Genomic DNA, 20,800 nt, shown 5'->3' on the forward strand with positions numbered 1-20,800 from the left:
CTTACAGCAATCAAGTACTTTCAGAATTTAGAGGCAATAAAATGAGGCTAAGAGAAGTGAACTGATCATTTAGCTAGAAGTCAAGAAATTCTGCAAAGCTCAAATAAAAACAAACATTATCATTTATCACCCTCTAGCAATACTTGACAGCATTACTGAAAACAGCAACTCAAATAAGATACTCTCCATTTCTATATACACAAAATATATACGTATCACACACACATACACACTTCAAAATCTGAAACTACTGTGGTCCTAGCTGATGCAAGAGGACTAAATGATCCCAGGAGTTCGATGCCAGCCTGGACAACATGGCGAAGCCACTCTCTAAACAAAAAATAAATTTAAAACTTTGTCTTAGTTAGGGTTCTGTTAAAAAGAAAATAAAATAAAACTAGAAATAGCTCAAGAGCTAATGGTGATACAAAAATTAGCCAGGAATGGTGAATACCTGCTACTCAAGAGGGTGAGGCAGGAGAATCACTTGAACCCAGGAGGTGGAGGTTGCAGTGAACAACCACTGTACTCCAGCCTAGGCGACAGAGCAAGACTCCATCTCAACAACAACAAAAAAGGCCTAATGGTGGCAGTTATCAAAAGCAAAGGATGCTACACCTTCACAACAGGTAGTTCAGAAAAACTAGTCTCATTTAGATTTTGACAAATGTCTAAGAAAACCTCATCTTAGCTACTTTAATCTGTGCTCAAAATGCACTTCAATCTGAAGCAAGAGTCATCAAGTAAAAAACTAATCTGCCACGTACAGCAATAGAATTCCAAGTACTAAATTGGTTCACCTGCATTCATGATACTGGCAGGCCAAAACCCACCGTTTTTTTTCTTAATCATATGTATACCGCCACCCTGAGAAATTGTATCTGAACTCAACTGAATGCCCTTAAAAGCATTAGCCTGCTCTCAACGGAGAGTTATTTGGAAAAAGCTTAAAATAACCAAACTCATACAATAGAGATAAATTTAAAAACCAAAGCAAAATTTTGCCCAAAAGCTTATGATTAGCAATAGGATTTAAGCTGTGAACTGATAAGCAACCAAAAACAAATGTTACAAGTTTCCCTTTAAGTGGCCTGTACATACACATATACATATATATTTAAGTTGTACCAAAAACTGCTTACAAATGGTAATTCCTGTGAAGTAGATGATGATGAAGTTCCAGGTAATTCTAGCATGTTTCCTAATGTACTGGTACAGGAGTCTGGATCATCCTGAAAAGATAAATTTATTGAGTTTAATTGCTCTTCTATCGTAACGTTTGTATCTCCTAGTGAAAAGGGGGCTGGGAGAAGGGCTGCTTTTTCATTGCTGCCGTCCACTTCATTTCTTTGCTTATTTTTCTGTGTTTCAGTCTGAGGAGCTAATGGCAAGAATGGCGATTTGACTGCACCGTGTCTACTCTCTGGTGTGCTGTCTTGTTCACTTCCCATGGCCACTTTTACACCATTCTCTGATTTAGTCTCATAATTGCAGGTGGCATTGGTCTGAGTTTCCTCAAAGATCTCCTCTATACTCTCCTCCTCTGTGACTGGCTGTTCTGGGTCCATTTCAGAATCTACATCTGCATCGTCCAGACAAGTAATATTCTCAAAGTGCAGAAAGCCATTCTTGATAGTCTTTGTTACTTTTACCTGGAGTTCAGGGGAGTTATTACAAGAGGGTTCCTGTTTCATAGCAAGTGTTGTAGGACCACCAGGACTCAAGGAAGTGCAAACAATTGGCGTCTGAGCTCTTGAATGACTTTTTTCAGGGTCTTGAAAGGATTCTGATCCATCAGCAGACCCATTTAAATACTCTACATTGATCATGGAGGCCAAATCCTGTAGTCTCCGCAATGGAATGTAACAAGATGGAGAATCTTGTCCATAAGCATTTTGGGATGTTCCACTGACAGTCGATAACTGCATAGTACACCCATTAAGGGGCTCAGAAAAATTGGATTGACCATTACCGAAAGGGCTGTCCTTGTCTTCAGGGGCATCTAAAATCACTGGATTGGAAAAGGGCAGCAGACAATTTCTTCTGGGTAGTTCACAGGTCTGATCCATCCTGGGCCGGCATCAACCTGGAATCCAAAAGCACAGCAATTAATCTGAGTTAATAGGCCATCTGACTCAACTCTTCAAAATGGCAGCCACTTCAAGGCCTAGTGGCCTCTATTCCTTTCTGCTGCACTTCTATGGGCAGAAAAAGTTCCCCCGACTGGAAATGAAAAACTGGCCTCGGTAAGCCTCTGAAAACTCCGTTTTCCTGAAGCTGGGCCGATCCTGCCTCATAGAAACAGCCCGTCGCTTTTTCCTCCTCTGCAGACTGGCGGACACTCGGGCTGAACTAAAATTAAAATCCCTCTGGCAGTCAAAATTCCCAAATCTCAAACAGTAATCGTCTTCCCCCCGATCCCCGCCAGGGGTTGATCAGCTGGATCTCTCAAAGGCAAAAGGCTGCTGGATCCGAGGGGGGCTCCTGGACCCTGCACAAAAAGGTACCCCCCCTTCCTAGCTCGCTCGGGCGCAGCGGTCACAATAGCGCTGCACCCTGCGCCCAGCCAGCGCCTGAGTCTTTGCAGCGGCGGTGCGCAGGCCGCAAGCGAGCCGGCCGAGGCGGTTGCACCCCAGAGCTCGCCTTCCTGAATGCAGGCCTGCTGGGTCCGCAGCTGCAGGGCCCAGAGGCCGGGACGCAGCAGGGGGAGAAACCGAGGCGGCCGGCGAAGCCCAGTCAGGGCAGCAGCAGCTACAGCTTGACAAACATGGCTGCTGCCGACGCCGCCGCCGCCGCCTGCCCGGGCCGCACTCCTTCCCGCAGCCGCGGCAGCACCTCCCGGCCGAGCCGATCGCACTCATCAATATTCAGCAGGAAGCAAAGTTTGCTACGGGAGGGCAACCGGCTCTGCACCCCGCAGCCTGCTACCTGAGGGGAGGCGGAGGCCGAGGTGCTCGCGGGCGTCCGGCGGGGCAAGGGCCGTGCCGGGAGGAAGTTCGCGGCAGCCCGGCCAGCTAGGCCTAAGCCGGGCTGGTAGTGATGGAGGAGGGGGAGGGGGCCCGCGGCTGCAGCGCCGCAGGCTACCAACCCCGCGCCGCGCCCGGCCCACCCCGGAGCCCCTCACCTCACCGCCACCACCATCTTCCCCGCCCGGCAGCCTCCTCCCTCCCTCTTCCTCACGCCTGCCCGCCTCCCACCCCAGCGCACTAGTTACCGTGCCCCGCGCCCCCTCCCGGGCCAGCTGGGGGGAGGGGGTGGCCCTCATTACACTGGGGTGCGAGCGGAGCGGTGGGGAGACAGCGGGGCCGCTCGCCGCACCCCCCTCCCCCCGCGTCTCTCTTCAGGGGAGAAGGCAGCGAGCGCGACCTGCCCCGGCCTATTCCGCCGCCGCCGCCGCCTCCTCCTCCTCCTCACACCCCCACCGCGCGCGCCCCCGCGGCGGCGCGTGCGACCGAGCGCCTTTCGCCGGTCCGCGTGCGGCTGGGCCCCGAGTGCGCGCGCACCCCTTCCCCCACCGAGCGCGCGCGCTCCCTCGCCTCACTCTTCGGGGTTCAGGGCGGGTGAAGTCGGGCTTGAGAGCGCGCTGCCCAATCAGCGGAGCTGCCGCTGCCGCCCCCTCCCCTCCCCCTGCGCGCCCGCTCGGGGCCCGGGCCTACGGGCCGGCCCGGCTACCCGGGCGGGGCCTGAGGCGGGCTCCCCAGGGGCCTCGCGCGCCTCCTTGGAGTGTCGGGGCCTGCGGGCGTCGTGGGTGACATTCCGATCCCCTCACCTACCTCGGGGCACGGCGCCGGCCTCGGGCCGCACACGGCTACTGCACCCTACGCGTCTCGAACCCCAACCCAGGCGGCACTTGGCCCGGCTGAGGCCTGTCCGATCTCCCCGCCAGCCCAGCTCGGGCCCGCGTCAGTCCCGGCCTCCATCTTAGGTTACAGCCCAGGCTCCCCATCCACTGGGCACCTGCCCTCAGCCAGCTGGGTTCGGCCCGAGGCCAAGGCAACCCCCCTCCTGCCGCAGGGCTCACCTGGGGGCTTGGGCTGGGGTCTTCGAGGCCTCAGGCCCCGAGAAGACACGGCCGCAGGTGAACCCCCCTACCCGGCCGCACCCCAAACCCACACCACCACCACCACCACAGACCAAGCTGAGCAGGAAACAAAATGGAGGCAGCAGCTCGGGTCTGCCTCCCCGAGCCAAGCGTGTGCAGCCCCAGCTCCCTCCTGCCTCAGGCTCGACGCCCGCAAGGCAGAGTCTGGGTCGTCCGGGGCGCCGCAGGCAGCCGCCCTACAGCAGCGCAGACGGGCCGGGGACTCGGCCCTGCGGTGCCCACAGCCCCTCACCCACCACCCCTTCCCTTCCCCCTCCCCCCCATCCCTCTCCCTCCCCCTGCCCGGCCGTGCGGGGTGAGCGGCTCCGGGGAGCCGGGTCGGGTTACCCGCCCGGGCACTGCTCGCCCAGCGTGGCCTCCGCGGGATAACGAGGCCAGGCGACCCCAGCGCTGAGCCCACCCCCAGCACCGAGCCGGGCTGCAGCCTGACAGCGCGCCCGCACCTCGGCCTGCAGCTCTGCGGCCCCCGCCCGGGGAGGCCGAGTCCCCAGCCCGGGCCCAGCCCGGACGAAGCTCCCTCACCACCCCCGGGCCCAAGGGTCCTCGCAGCCTCGGGCGGGGCGAGGGGAACTCCGGGGGAGGGGTCCTCTAGTCCCTGCACCTCCTCCCGCGCCTAATCAGGGTCGGGGCCTGGCACTGGGGCTCGGGCAGCGGGCGCCGGCGGGCGTGGGTAGGTGCGTGCCCGCCGGGCTAGGGGCCGGGACGGGCCGCGCCTCGCACCGCGTACGCTGCAGTTCCCAGCACCCAGGCAGATGGCCCTCTCGTGCCACCGCCGCCCAACGCGGGCCGCCTGCTCCGCAGCCCGGTTCCCCGGGGAGCGCGCGCCTCGCCCTTGAGGGCCGGGCATCTGGACCCCAGCGGAACTGCGCCGGGACGCGGGACCGCCCGGCTTGCCGGACAAGCCCGCTGGCGCAGCCCTCAGCCTGGGGCGCTCTGCTTGCGGGCGCCTGGGACCTCACGGCCTGTATCCTGCACAGGTTCCGCAGCACCAACCTAACACTGCCGCGTGGCGTCCAATCCCCCAAGACAGCGGAAGGGCAGGTCGGGGAACCCAAGCTGGGCCTGAACCTGCGACTCCAGCCCCTCAGGTCCTTCCCCCAGCCCGGACCCTGTCGCCCCTGGGCTTGATCCCCACCAAGAAGCTCACCTCAGGAGTTACCTGGTTTCCTAGGGCGCTAAGCCCATTTTCGCTGTTCAGAGATAGCCAATTTCAACCGCCGTAAAAATTCCGCCTCCTCCAGAAAGCCTTCAGTGATTAGATTTGGAGTTAATTCCATCTCAAGCTGAGGGCGCCGCCCTCGAGGGCCACGTGACTACCATTCTTCCCATGGCTTAGTAAATGTGCGTAGTTATTGCCCCAATGGACTGTTTACTCACTGTCTTCTGTTAACTTTGAGCCCACCTAGGAGAAGGGCCATTTTTGGCGTTGTCCTGTGTGACATCAATGCTGGCTAGCTAAATTCCTTCCTTCCCCAGCCTTCACCCAGCGACTGGCCCAGCAGGCATGGAGCTCAAGATGCTCTTATCCTTTTCTTTCCAAGGCCCACAGTCCAGTGATGGAGGCTCCCAAGTCAACAGGCCGTTAGCATATGTCTACAAGTGCCAGATGCAGACCCTGCCAAGACAGCAAGTGGGCTTTGTTAGACGGAAAGCGACCACTGAAACGGGAATGATGAGAGGGCTGTCACCTCAGGGAGGCTCCTTCTGTTGAAGAGTATGAAGTACCCTGAAGATTTCCAGGTGCAATGTCAGGTTGGCAGTTGTCTATGTACTGGGACCAACCAGAGACAACCAGAGAAAAGTTGGGTCTACACCCCAGGGGCCTTCCCTACAAGGACCAGTCCTTTGTTCTGCTAGGGTCACTTACCCTGCTAATCCCATCTGGGCAATTCGACTCAACAGGGAAGCTCTGACAGATTCCTTCTTCACACCTAATAATTCGAGCCAATCATTTTGACTGACAGTTACTCGTCTGCCAATTGCCGCAATTCATCAGTGCTCCTCCCAGTCCTTTACTTTGCCACTAACCATCCTGAGGGCCCGAGAGCTGCCATTATAAGGCCTTGAACAAGTCACTTAACCGCCCTGAGCCTCAGTTTCCCCATCTGCAACTTTCAATGCACAGCACTAGCTGCGAAGATCCTTTAAGGTAAAGGTCTAAGTGTTAGCAGCCTAACTTAGCCTTATAGACTGAGTACTTGATGAGTACTGAAATGTAATTCATCGCTTCTTTCAGCAACCATTTCCTGCATTCCGAGCAGTGTGCTGAGTGCTGGGGAAACAAAAGATGAGATCCTGGCCTCCAGGAAACGACAATAAAATAAAGATGCTAAGGTGTGAAAGTAGGGTTGAGACAACTCTTTCTTCCAAAGCTTACCTCTGAACATCACTGCCCTACAGAATCCCTCTATCTCACCTTCCAGCTCCTCTGGAAGAGTGAGGGCCAAAAAGAGATTGGCAGCTGGGGATGAACTGCTTGCTGACAGGTCTGGGGAGAGACCAGGACCCCAGGGAAAACCTCTCAGACTTCTCTGGGGTAATCCCTGAGGGCCCTCTCTGACTCTTAGAGTAAAACTTGGCCACAGAGGTCTAACCACAGCAGACCCATTGCCAGCCTCCCCATCCAGCAGGCCCTGGCCAAGCATCTCTCGTGTGCCTGCCCTAGGTCAAGAAGATCCACAGCGTCATAAATTCTCACAAGGACACTGACTCCTGAAGTGGGGACAGAAGGGAAAGGACTGTGTCTATAAATACTGTGAAAAGCCCAGCATGATGCTCACCCACTGGTGCCCAGGAATTTGAATGACAAGCAGAGGGACTCTCAGGCTGAGTTTCTTCATCTATAAATCATGGTTATTGACAATTCCTACCCTGGTGACTATAATAGATACCTGCTGGGACATCTGGCCAATGTACCATGACCTGTTTTCTCTTAGAACTGCCCCTTTTCATTAATTCCATAGATATTTTGGGGGCTCCCTGTCACCTTGTGGAAAAAGCAGACAGGTAATAAGGCAGAGAACTGAGTATTGAGAGAGAAGCCAAGGGTGCTAGAGGAGCTGAGAAGGCCCTTGAAGCCAACTCAGCAGTGTCCTTGAGGAATCAACACGCAGAGGGAGTCCTGGAGGATATGCAAGAATAGCCAGGAAAAAAGGAGAAGAAGCAGAGATTCCAGCAGAGCCCAGAGAAACACCACCAGTCTTTGGAGGAACTGACCATGGCCAAGCATGGCCAGTGCATGTGCGGGGGGCAGGGAGGGTGGTGAGTGCAGAAAAAGGCTCGATCAAGGATGGCGCAGACACGGGGGCCTCACCATGTAGGGCTTGGCTGGTCAAGTATAAGAATTTAAGCTTTATCTGGAAGGCAATAAGCAGCCATGGAATGTGAGGGAGCAGTATAATGGCATGATTGCATCTGAGCAGTAGAAAGCTCACTCTTCTAGCAGTGTCCCGAAGACACTGGTTCCTCCCCTGGAAACCCAACTCCAGCAAGGGCCCTGCCTGTTGTTTCAGTAACAGTTGTAGCTTATCCTCCTCTGTTCCAGCTATGCTGCAGGACACTGTCATCTACTCCTCTAAGATGGGCATTATTGTTATCCCCATCTTCTAGAAAGGCAGCATGACTTGCCCAGAGACAACTCCCATCTTAGTTCCAGCTCCTTGTTCCCACTGAACAGGAGCAGCATTTGCCTTCTGACTAAACAGCTAGGTCTTGGGGAAGGCATGGAGGCCTTTGGCAATTAATCCTGAACGTAGCTGATGAATACCATGACCATGCCTTCTGATGGGCCCAGGAGCTGCTTGCTTCCTCTCCCCACCCAGGGATTTCCCCAGAATTGAATCAGTCTTCAATTTAAGATCAAGAAAGGTCTGGCCACATCTGAGGCCAGGCAGCCCTCCGGCAGCCTTCCTGCCCCAAATGCCAGGTTCTGTCACTGACCTGCGTCTGTACCCCCAGCCCCAGCCCGAAGGACTCAAGTATCCACCTTCAAGTTTTCTTTTCTTAAACCTCCTTCTGAAGCTTGGTACGGTAACCACTAATCCCTGTCCTCCTGCTCTCATTTCCCCCCAACTGCCCAGTGCCAGGACAGGCCACATCCTTTCCAGCCTATGATCATGCCAGTCATTCTGCCTTTTCTACTATCAGGCAAACTCCATTCATCCAGTTTAGAAGACTCCTCCTCCCAGAAGTCTTCACCCCTACAGGCAGCCATTTTCCCCTGAATGAGTCCCGGTATTAACTAATGCCTTCTAAAACTGGTCTCAGCCAGTTAGACAGCCACTTCCAACAAGGCTAAGAGCATATACTCTCTGACCTCCACTAACTAAGCCCAGGACTGTGAGGCTCAGTGAGTGCTCCAGAAACATTTCCTGATGTCTGATCTATCCCTTTCTCTCCTTTCCAAGCCTGTGTCTCCATCAGACAGAATTGTGGTTTAAATTACCAACCAAATGAGTTGTATGAAGCTTAAATTCTTCCAAAAAGGATTCAAGATGTTTGAGGAACAAACAGCCTTTGGTGCCAAACAATGCTTTAAAAAGCATGAGAGGGCCTGGCGCAGTGGTGGCTCACACCTGTAATCCCAGCACTTTGGGAGGCCAAGAAGGTGGTTCACAAGGTCAAGAGATCAAGACCATCCTGGCCAACATGGAGAAAACCTGTCTCTACTAAAAATACAAAAATTAGCTCGGTGTGGTGGCACATGCCTGTAGTCCCAGCTACTTGGGAGGCTGAGGCAGGAGAATTACTTGAACCCAGGAGGCAGAGGTTGCAGTGAGCTGAGATTGCACCACTGCACTCCAGCCTGGCAACAGAGTGAGACTCCGTCTCTAAATAAATAAATACCATGAAAGGTGGGAGGCTGAGGCAGGAGAATTGCTTTAACCTGGGAGGCAGAGGTTTTGGTGAGCCAAGATCACTGCATTGCTCTCCAGCCTGGGCAACAGGAGGGAAACTCGGTCTCAAAAAAAAAAGCATAAAAGGTACGGTGGTGCATGACTTTAGTCCCAGCATTTTGGGAGGCCGAAGCAGGCAGATCACTCGAGCCCAGGAGTTCAAGACCAGCCTGGGCAATATGGCTAAAACCTAGCTCCACAAAAAATACAAAAATTAGGCTGGGCACGGTGGCTCACATCTGTAAACCCAGAACTTTGGGCAGCCAAGGCAGATGGATCACATGAGGTCAGGAGTTCGAGACCAGCCATGATAAAACCCTGTCTCTACTAAAAATACAAAAAATTAGCTGGGAGTAGTGGCACACACCTGTGATCTCAGCTACTCAGGAGGCTGAGGCAGGAGAATCGCTTGATTGAACCCGGGAGGCAGAAGTTACAGTGAGCCAAGATCGTGCCATTGCACTCCAGCCTGGGTGACAGGGTGAGACTCCGTCTCAAAAAAAAAAAAAAAAAAAGAGAGCTTATGTGACCTGAAGTCAGATGGATACAAATTCAGACTGCAGCTGGGTCACTTACCAGACATGTCCTTTTTGCTCTTTGAGCCTCACAAATGGGATAGTTATGAAGTTTAAATATTCAAAGTAGGCATAACCTGGCCTTGGGCCCAGCACAAAGCAACTGCCCACTGGGCACCTCCTTCAGGATGCCCCTAGGTTTCTCCACCCAATTATCTGTCTGCTCTCTCCCACCCCAATTTTGCTACTTCTCCAGACATATGATTTTGTTGGATGCGCCCTCAACATCAAGCCAAGCACTTCTGAATATACTGATTCAAAAGAGAGGAAGAGAAACCAAGAGAATGCTGGGTTCTGGCAGTGCTTGGAGTAGGGGGTGGGAGGAGGAGTATGGGGAAAGAGGGAGGTCTGCAGCCCTTGACCAAAAAGGTGGCTGCACCTCCTCCTGGGTGAGGATTACAGTTTATAGCTCACCTACCCACATCTACCTCCTTGTCTCCTCTCAAAGAGAAGATATTATCTTATTTTACAGATGAAAACAAAGGCTGAAAAGCAGTCTGTGAAAGCCCTGCTCTTGCTAGTGGAGGAATGACAAAGAGGTTTTTGTTGGTGGTGTTTTTTGAAGATAGAGTCTTCCTCTGTCGCCCAGGCTGGAGTACAGTGGCACAATCTTGGCTCATCGCTACCTCCGCCTCCTGGGTTCCAGCAATTCTCCTGCCTCACCCTCGTAACTGGGATTACAGATGCATGCTACCACGCCCAGCTAATTTTTGTATTTTTAGTACAGACGAGGTTTCACCATATTGGTCAGGCTGGTCTCAAACTCCTGAGGTAGTGATCCACCAAAGTGCTGGGATTACAGGCGTGAGCCACCATGCCTGCCAATGAAGAGTATGTACCCAGAAGTAGCTCAGTAAGTACTAAGAGGGCTGGGCATGGTGGCTCAAGCCTGTAATCCCTGGACTTTTGGAGGCTGAAGCAGATGGATCTTGAGACCAGGAGTTCAAGACCAGACTGGGCAACAAAACCTCCTCTCTACAAAAAATTAGGTGGGTGTGGTGGTGTGTGCCTATAGTCCAGCTATTCCAGAGGCTGACATGGGAGAGTCACTTGAGCCCAGGTGATGGAGCTTGCAGTGAGCTAATTTATGTATTTTTTGAGCTAGGGTGTCCTCTGTTGCCCAGGCTGTCATTCAGTGTTGTGAATGACAGCCTGGGCAACAGAGGACACCCTAGCTCAAAAAATACATAAATAAGCCAAGCACAGTGGCTCATGCCTATAATCCCAGCACTTTGGGAGGCCAAGGCAGGCAGATCATAAGGACAGGAGATTGAGACCATCCTGGCTAACATAGTGAAACTGCCATCTCTACTAAAATATAAAAGATTAGCCAGGCATGGTGGCATGCCTCCCAGCTACTCGGGAGGCTGATGCAGGGGAATCGCTTGAATCCAGAAGGCAGATATTGCAGTGAGCCAAGATCACACCACTGCACTCCACCCTGGCGACAGAGCGAGACTCCACCTCAAATAAATAAATAAATTATAAAAGGAGAGCAGGTGAATAAAAGCCTGATAAAACTCTGGGTAGGCAGGACGTGATGGCGCATGCCTCTAATCCCAGCACTTTGGGAGGATGAGGTGGGTGGATTACTTGAACCTAGGAGTTTGAGACCAGCCTAGACAATTTAGCAAGGCCCCTGTTTCTATTTTAATTTATTTTTTTTTAATTAAAAAGAAAAGACTCTAGGTAAAGTTTTGGTCAACTGGCAGGAAATGTTTCAGGTGTGTAGTGGATTGAAGAGTGAATAAAAAGTAAAGAAGTAAGAAGTATGGGCCAGGTGCGGTGGCTCACACCTATAATTCCAGCACTTTGGAAGGCCGACGTGGACAGATCATGAGGTCAGGAGTTGAAGTTCAGTCTGGCCAATATGGTGAAACCCTATCTAGACTAAAAATAAAAAAATTAGCTGGGCATGGTGATGTGCACCTGTAGTCCCAGCTACTTGGGAGGCAGAGGCAGAAGAATTGCTGGAACCCAGGAGACAAAAGTTATAGTGGGCTGAGATCAACCCACTGTACTTTAGCCTGGGTGACAAAGCAAAACTCTATCTCAAAAAACAACAAAAAAGGAAGCCAGGAACAGTGGCACATGCCTGTAATCCCAGCACTTAGGAAGAGCGAGGTGGCCAACATGGTGAAACCCTGCCTCTATTAAAAATGCGAAAATTAGCTGGGCGGGGTAGCATGTGCCTGTAGTCCCAGCTACTTGGGAGTTTGAGGCAGGAGAACAGCCTGAACCCGGGAGGTGGACGCTGTAGTGAGCCAAGACTGTATCACTGCACTCCAGCCTGGGTGACAGAGCAAGACTCAGTCTCAAAACAACAACAAAAACAGCCAGGCGCGGTGGCTCACACCTGTAATCCCAACACTTTAGGAGGCTGAGGTGGGCGGATCATGAGGTCAGAAGTTTGAGACCAACCTGGCCAGTATGGTGAAACCCCAACTCTACTAAAGATACAAAAAAATTAGCCAGGCATAGTGGTGTGCGCCTGTAATCCCAGCTATTCAGCAGGCTGAGGCAGGAGAATTGCTTGAACCCAGGAGGTGGAGGTTGCAGTGAGCCGAGATTGCGCCATTGCACTCCAGCATGGGTGATGGGGCGGGGAGGGGGGCGAGACTCCCTTTCAGAAAACAACAACAAGAACAACAACAAAACACCATAGAGCTATAGATTCTGCTAGCTTGATTTGATTAATAGAAAATATGTTTGAAATGGCAAAGCCAAGCCCCATCATTATTAAATCCCTCATCGAGGCTGGGCAAGGTGGTTCACGCCTATAATCCTAGCACTTTGGGAGGCCTAGGTGGGTAGATCACAAGAGGTCAGGAGTTGAAGACCAGCCTTACCAACATGGTGAAACACCGTCTCTATTAAAAATACAAAAATTAGCTGGGTGTAGTGGCGTGTGCCTGTAGTCCCAGCTATTCCGGAGGCTGAAGAGGAAGAATCACTTAAACCCAGGAAGCGCATATTGCAGTGAGCTGAGATCGTGCCACTGCACTCCAGCCTGGGCAACAGAGCAAGACTCTGTCTCAAACAAACAAAAAAAGGAAATACAAAAATTTTGGGCTGGGCGTGGTGGCTCACACTTATAATCCCAGCACTTTGGGAGGCTAAGGCGGGTGGATTACTTGAGGTGAGGAGTTCAAGACCAGCCTGGCCAATATGGTGAAACCCTGTCTTTACTAAAAATACAAAAATTAGCCGGGTGTGGTGGCTGGTGCCTGTAATCCCAGCTACTCAAGAGGCTGAGGCAGGAGAATCACTTGAACCTAGGAGGCAGAGGTTGCAGTGAGCCAAGACTGCACCACTGCACTCCAGCCTGGGTGATAGAGTAAGACTGTCTCAAAAATAAAATAAAATAAAAATTTTAACTTAACATTTTTTTGTTAATGGATGTGAGGTTTTTATGTTGTCCAGGCTGGCCTCAGACACGTACCCTTGCCTCCTCATACTCCAGGACAACTGGCCTGAGCCACCGTGGCTCCCAAAATACAAAAATTTTAAATTCTGATCAGGTCTAGTTTTTCTTTACTATTTTTTTTTCTTTTTTTTTGAGATAGATTCTTACTTTGTTCTGTCACCCAGACTGGAGTGCAGTGATGTGATCTCAGCTCACTGTTTGCCCAGTCTCCAAGGCTCAAGTGATCCTCCCACCTTAGCCCCCCTAGTAGTTGAATTACAGAGTCGCACCACCATGCCTGGCTGTTTTATACATACATATAATTTTTTTTTTGAGATGGAGTCTCATATTATCACCTAGGCTGGAGTACAGTGGTGGGATCTCGGCTCACTGCAACCTCTACTTCCCAGGTTCAAGCAATTCCCCTTGCCTCAGCCTCCTGGGTTGCGGGAATTACAGGTGCCACCACCACACCCAGCTAATTTTTTTGTATTTTTAGTAGAGATGAGGTTTCAGGCCTGGCACGGTGGCTCACGCCTGTAATCCAAGCACTTTGGAGGCCAAGATGGGCAGATCACCTGAGGTCAGGAGTTCAAGACCAGCCTGACCAACATGGTGAAACCCCGTCTTAAAAATAAAATAAAATAAAATTGAAACAAAACAAACAAAAAACAGATGGGGTTTCACTATGTTGGCCAGGCTGGTCTCAAACTCCTGACCTCGTGATCCATCCGCCTCAGCCTCCCAAAGTGCTGGGATTACAGGCATGAACCACCATGCCTGGCCTTTATATTTTTTTGTAGAGACAGAGTTTTACCGTGTTGCTCAGGCTAGTCTCAAACTCCTAGGCTCAAGCAATCCACCTGCCTTAGCCTCCCAAAAGGCTAGGATGATAGGTATGAGTCACTGATTTTTTTCTTTTTACTTGTGCTTTTGGTATCATATCTAAGAAACTACTGACCAATACCCAATCATGAAGATTTACCCTTATGTTTTTCGCCAAGAGTTTTATAGTTTTAATTCTTTTTTTTTTTTTTTTTTTTTTGAGATGGAGTTTCGCTCTTGTTACCCAGGCTGGAGTGCAATGGCGTGATCTCGGCTCACCACAACCTCCGCCTCCTGGGTTCAGGCAATTCTCCTGCCTCAGCCTCCTGAGTAGCTGGGATTACAGGCACGCACCACCATGCCCAGCTAATTTTTTTTTTTGTATTTTTAGTAGAGACGGGGTTTCACCATGTTGGCCAGGATGGTCTCGATCTGTTGACCTCGTGATCCACCCGCCTTGGCCTCCCAAAGTGCTGGGATTACAGGCTTGAGCCACCGCGCCTGGCCCCTAGTTTTAATTCTTACATTTAAGACTTTGCTCCACTTTGAATTAACTTATATGAGGGAGGGGTTCAACTTCATTCTTTTGCATGTCCTAACACCATTTGTTCAAAGGACTATTCTTTCTCCACTTAAATGGTCTTGGCACCCATGACCACCAAAGCACAGGTTTATTTTTTGATTCTTAATCCTATTCCATTTATTTATATACCCTTTTTTTTTTTGAGGCAGAGTTTCGCTCTTGTTACCCAGGCTGGAGTGCAATGGCACCATCTCGGCTCACCGCAACATCCGCCTCCTGGGTTCAGGCAATTCTCCTGCCTCAGCCTCCCGAGTAGCTGGGACTGCAGGCGCGCACCACCATGTCCAGCTAATTTTCGTATTTTTAGTAGAGACGGAGTTTCACCTCGTTGACCAGGATGGTCTCGATCTGTTGACCTCGTGATCCACTCGCCTCGGCCTCCCAAAGTGCTGGGATTGTAGGCGTGAGCCACTGCGCCCGGCCTATATACCCATTTTTATGCCAATAACACACAGCCTTGATTGCTTGATTTTTGTTGTTGTTATTATTCATATCTGTGTCTTTCTTGCTGTCTACAATGGAAACACTAAGAGGTGAGGACTTTTTTTTTTTTTTGAGATGTAGTCTTGTGTAGTCTTGTTCTGTCGCCAAGGCTGGAGTGCAGGGGCGTGATCTCAGCTCACTGCAACCTCTGCCTCCCGGATTCAGGCTATTCTCATGCGTCAGCCTCCTGAGTAGCTGGGACTACAGGCACCTGCCACCATGTCGGGCTAATTTTTGTATTTTTAGTAGAGATGAGGTTTCACCATATTGGCCAGGCTGGTCTCAAACTCATGACCTTATGATCCATCTGCCTCGGCCTCCCAAAGTGCTGGAATTACAGGCGTGAGCCTGGCCAGGTGAGATCTTCTTCACTGCTCTGTTCCCAATGCTTAGAACAAGACCTGGTACAGAAAAGGTGCTCAATAAATATTTTTGAATTGAATGAACAAATTATTGAACGAGTACGGTGCTGTTGGGAAGAGGCCAATTGAGAGGGGAAGGTTGAAGCTACAAGACCAAGAGATCACTGAGGCCAAGAAGATGCAGGATGTGTGGATGGGGTCACAGGTGAAAGCATGGCCCATGGACCAGAGGAGGAACACCTCAACCTCTGACACTGGAGGGAAAGGCAAACTGGAGCCTCAGCTCAGTTTTATATGGCAAAGGAAGGAAATGGTACGAGGTCCCAGCCAGTTTTCTTGGAGAGGTGAGAAGAGGGATCATTAGCTGAGGTAGAAGAGAGGGGCTGCAGGCTCAGGGAAGCTGAAGACAATTGAATGACCTTGGGGCTCCAGCCCAGATCCCTCCAGTCATGGGTGGAAGGTATCCACTGGTTAGGCCCAACCATGGGCTGAAGTTGGGGGTCGTACCAGAGGAGGAGTCAAGGGAGGATCTGGGAGGAGGGGTACCAGATGAAGAATACAGCTGTGGCAAGGGTACAAAATATGTTCAATTTTTTGTTTTTTTATTCTTTTTTGAGCCAGAGTCTCTCTCTGTTTCCTAGGCTGGAGTGCAATGGCTTGATCTCAGCTCACTGAGATCTTTGCCTCTCGGGTTCAAGTGATTCTCCTGCCTCAGCTTCCAAAGTAGCTGGGATTACAGGCACATGCCACATGCCCAGCTAATTGTTCAGGTGTTTTTACAGATACCTTTTTTTTTGAGACAGAGTCTCAATCTGTCACCCAGGCTGGAGTGCAGTGGCACAATCTTGGCTCATTGCAACCTCCACCTCCCAGGTTCAAGCGATTCTTGTGCCTCAGCCTCCCAGGTAGCTGGGATTACAGGTGCATGCCACCACACCCAGCTAATTTTTGTATTTTTAGTAGAGGCAAGGTTTCACCATGTTGGTGAGTCTGGTCTTGAACTCCAGATCTCAAGTGATCTTCCCTCCTTACAGGCGTGAGCCACTGTGTCCGGCCATGGATATGCTTCTTATTGTTATCATTATTATTATTTTTGAGATGGAGTTTCGCTCTTGTTGCTCATGCTGGAGTGCAGTAGATCAGTCTTGGCTCACTGCAACCTCCGTCTCCCGGGTTCAAGCAATTCTCCTGCCTCAGCCTCCTGAATAGTTGGGATTACAGGCACCCACCACCACGCCTGGCTAATTTTTTGTATTTTTAGTAGAGACCAGGTTTCACCATGTTAGCCAGGCTGGTCTCCAACTCCTGATCTCAGGTGATTTCCCCGCCTGGGCCTCCTAAAGTGCTGGGAGTACAGGTGTGAGCCACCACACCTGGCAATATTTTAAAAACATACAGAGGGCAAGGCATGTTGGCTCACGCCTGTAATCCCAGTACTTCGGGAGGCCGACACGGGGGGTCATGAGGTCAAGAGATGGAGATCATCCTGGCCCCCATGTTGAAACTCCATCTCTACTAAAAATACAAAAATTAGTGCGCACCTGTAGTTCCAGCTACTCAGGAGGCTGGGGCAGGAGAATCACTTGAACCTGGGTTGAGGAGGTGGCAGTGAGCCAAGATTGTGCCACTGCACTCCAGCCTGGTGACAGAGCAACATACCGTCTCAAAATAAATAAATAAATAGGCCAGGCACAGTGCTTTATGCCTGTAATCCCAGTGCTTTGGGATTACAGGTGAGCCAGTGAGCCAATGCCATGCCATTGCACTCCAGCCTGGGCAACAAGAGGGAAATGCTATCTCAAAAAAATAAAATTAAATAAATAAATAAAAACATATGGAAAAGTCCAGGTGCGTGGCTCATGCCTGTAATCCCAGCACTATGGGAGGCCCAGGAGAGTGGATCAGTTAATGCCGTGAGTTCGAGCCCAGCCTGGGTAACATGACTGAAACCCCATTGCTAATAAAAATGCAAAAATTGGCCAGTCATTTTGGCTCACACCTGTAATCCCAGCACTTTGGGAGGGCAAGGTGGGTGGATTGCCTGAGGTCGGGAGTTCAAGATCAGCCTGGCTGACATGGTGAAATCTTGTTTCTACTGAAAATACAGAATTTAGTCGGGGTGGCCTGTGCCTATAATCTGAACTACTGGGGGGCTGAGGCAGGATGATCACTTGAACCTTGGAGGTGTAGGCTGCAGTGAGCTGAGATTGCACCACTGCAGTCTAGCCTGGGTGACAGAGCAAAACTCCATCCCAAAAAGCAAACAAACAGAAATTAGCCAGGCGTGGTGGCAGGCGCCTGTAATCCCAGCTACTTAGAAAGCTGAGGCAGGAGAATCATTTGAACCCAGGGAGGTGGAGTTTGCAGTGAGCCGAGATCGTGCCACTACACTCCAGCCTGGGCGACAGAGTGACACTTCATCTCAAAAAAAAAAAAAAGCAGAAAAGTAAAAAAGAAAACTATGGCCAATACCACCTGAACTCAATATGTGTTAACATTTTGCAAATTTGCTTGGTAGATTTTTTTCTAAGCCATTTCAAATTGAGTTACAGAAATCCAGATAATTCTCACCTACAACACTTAGTAAACTTCTCCAAAAAGGAAGACAGTCTTCTACATAACCGTGATACCACCTAATAATAATTTGCTATGATCTAATGCCTTTCCATATTGAAATTTCCCTAAAATGTCTTTGGTAGATGGATCATACACTGGTCCTTTTATCTCTTAAATCCGTTATAATCTAGAATATCCCCCACCTCATGGGTTTTTTTTGTTTTGTTTTTGAGACAGAGTCTCACTTTGTCATGCACTGGAGTGAGTCTCACTTTGTCATGCATTGGAGTGAGACCTGAAACTCAGCTACATCTGAGAATGAGTGTCCCAGCCAGATGGGCATTTCCAGTGGAGTGAGTGTAAGACAGAAACAATAGGAGGGCCACCTGAAGCTTGACAGTCAGCAACAGACCTGCTCTTCCCCTCTCCCAGACTGCAATCCCAGGCTTCTCCCCTGGAGAGTCAGATGGTAGATCTAGAGTTGATACCAAGTACTTTGGAGGAAAATTGCAGAGGCCTTAAGTGATATGGCAGTTCCAAAATCAAAACTGGAAGTACAGGGATTGGATAGTTCAAGGACAGATGCAGCTGGTGGCAAAAGGCCTGTCTAATTAGCTGTATTAATAAGCCACGTATTAATGAGGAGTTGAGGGATGGTCCTCATGGTGGTGGCATCTCCAGTCTGGGTGCTGGCATTCCCAGGGAGAAAGCTCAGGGGGCAGCTGGGGAATTTAGGTTTAAGATGGACCCTGGGCCTCTGGGCTGAGTACAGTCAGAACTGAAACTAAGCTGTAGTAAGAGAGACAGACCTGCCTCCTGCATCCCCAGCCTGTGGCAATGAGAGGTCAGAAACACCCCTTGAACACCCAGCCACATGCTTGCCATGTGCTGACCCCACCTAGGAGACCTGTAAACTCTGTTCCTACCTGCAAATCCGGGCTCATCCCCTACTGGGTTCCCCTCACTCTCCACCCCTTGGCCACACTGGCTTCCTGCAGTTCCTGGATGCAGAAGCCCTTGCCCTGTTAGCCTGGCACTCTCTATAATTTTGTTTGGTGGGCCTTTTTTTTTTTTTTTTTTGAGATGGAGTCTCTGTCTTTTACCCAGGCTGGAGTGCAGTGGCACAATCTTGGCTCATTGCAACCTCTGCCTCCCATGTTCAAGCAATTCTCTGCTTCAGCCTCCCAAGTAGCTGGGACTACGGGCATGCACCACCATGCTGGGCTAATTTTTGTATTTTTATTATTTTTTGTCCTTTTATTTTTATTTAATTTTATTATTTTTTATTTGTAGAGATGGGGTTTCACCACGTTGGCCAGGATGGTCTTGATCTCCTGACCTTGTGATCCACCTGCCTCAGCCTCCCAAAGTACTGGGATTACAAGCATGAGCCATAGCACTCTATTTTCAGTAGAGACGGGGTTTAGCCATGTTGGCTAGGTTGGTCTCAAACTCCTGACCTCCAGTGATCCACCCACCTCAGCTTCCCAAAGTGCTGGGATTACAGGTGTGAGCCACCACACCTGGCCTGAAGTGGGATTGTTGAGAGGTAATATGTAAGCTTACCACAGTGTCTAGCACCTGTCAAGTCCTCCCATGGTTGTAGTCATGATCATTATTCTAGCAATGTTTTTCGTATTTTTAGTAGAGATGGGGTTTCGCCATATTGGCCAGGCTGGTCTCCAACTCCTGACCTCAGGTGATCAGACCACCTCGGCCTCCCAAAGTGCTGGGATTACAGGCATGAGCCACCGAGCCTGGCCTGGTCTTTAGAGTGCCCATTGCCTGAGCTGGTGTTTGGAGAGGCAGCACTCTGTGAGGTTATGAGCACGACACTGGCCCAGAAGGCATGATTTCAACCCCCAGCTCTGCCACTTAATAGTGACCTTGGGCAAGTTGTAGAACTTCTCTGTGCCTCGGTGATTGCTCTGTAAAGTGGGATTCTTCTTTTTTGAGATGGAGTCTGTCACCCAGGCTGGAGGGCAGTGGTGCGATCTCACTGCAAACCCACCTCCCAGGTTCAAAAGATTCTCCTGCTTCAGCCTCCCAAGTAGCAGGGACTACAGATACGCAAAATACCTAGCTAATTTTTGTATTTTCAGTAGAGACGGGGTTTAGCCATGTTGGCTAGGTTGGTCTCAAACTCCTGACCTCCAGTGATCCACCCACCTCAGCTTCCCAAAGTGCTGGGATTACAGGTGTGAGCCACCACACCTGGCCTGAAGTGGGATTGTTGAGAGGTAATATGTAAGCTTACCACAGTGTCTAGCACCTGTCAAGTCCTCCCATGGTTGTAGTCATGATCATTATTCTAGCAAGGTTCACACAGAGTTGGTGCATGCCAGCCTTCTAGCAAGATGTGTTTCAGTACATCCCTGTTGTGTTACAAATATCGCCACCTTATTGCTGGTGTTTTTCCTGATATAAATCCTATGGTTTCATGTACTGTCCTACTACTGTTTCTGTATAGCTTATGTTTATCCTTGTTAGACCAAGTGAAGGATTGTGGGATTGGAAGACTAAAAAGGCATATGGTTATGCCCTGTTTTTTTTTTTTTAATTATTATTTTTTTTAAGATGGGGTTTCACCATGATGGCCAGGCTGGTCTTGAACTCCTGACCTCGGGTGATCCACCCACCTTGGGGTTATGCCCTTGTTAACAAGCAGTATAGATTCTAGTAAAGGAGAATAGGGGGAAAAAAGCCTTAGTACAAGGCCGTGTGTGATTGGATTGTGAGTTCCTCGAGGGTAGGATTATCCACAATCATAAAAATTGTTACCAATGTGTTTTGGGAGCTCACAGTGTGCCAGGCACGAGACTTTACAATCTTCACAAAGATATTAAAGTAGGTATGAGTCGTCCCATTTTCTAGAAGAGGTATCAGAGATTCAATGAAATGAAACACTTGTCCTAGGTCATATGATAAGCAAGTAATTTTTCTTTTCTTTTTTTCTTCTTTTTAAACAGGGTCTTGCTCTGTCACCCAGGCTGGAGTGTAGTGGTGTAATCTC

General features: G+C 50.4%; 1 protein-coding gene across 45 annotated transcripts in view; it reads right to left on the minus strand.

Annotated features, from left to right (window-relative positions):
* The window catches only part of NSD1 (nuclear receptor binding SET domain protein 1), a 159,397-nt gene extending 154,010 nt beyond the window's left edge, over positions 1-5,387 (minus strand). For 7 of the 45 annotated variants that reach the window (XM_078364657.1, XM_035290629.3, XM_078364659.1 and 4 more), the window contains exons 1-3: positions 3,215-3,429; positions 1,973-2,086; positions 1,143-1,232 (exon numbers count right to left, since the gene is read on the minus strand). Coding sequence is in view for 28 of the 45 variants with exons in the window: in XM_035290629.3 (XP_035146520.1) it covers positions 1,143-1,232; positions 1,973-2,002 (120 nt within the window). In the remaining 17 variants the exon portion in view is untranslated. Of the gene's footprint in view, positions 1-1,142; positions 2,088-2,928; positions 3,039-3,124; positions 3,430-3,541; positions 3,569-3,773; positions 4,152-4,545; positions 4,830-5,249 lie in introns of those variants that run through there. The other 38 variants (XM_035290630.3, XM_035290623.3, XM_078364651.1 and 35 more) reach the window with 19 other exon arrangements.
* Positions 5,388-20,800: the final 15,413 nt, after the last annotated feature.

This window comes from Callithrix jacchus, chromosome 2 (genome assembly GCF_049354715.1).
Source record: "Callithrix jacchus isolate 240 chromosome 2, calJac240_pri, whole genome shotgun sequence".
Taxonomy (NCBI): domain Eukaryota; kingdom Metazoa; phylum Chordata; class Mammalia; order Primates; family Cebidae; genus Callithrix; species Callithrix jacchus.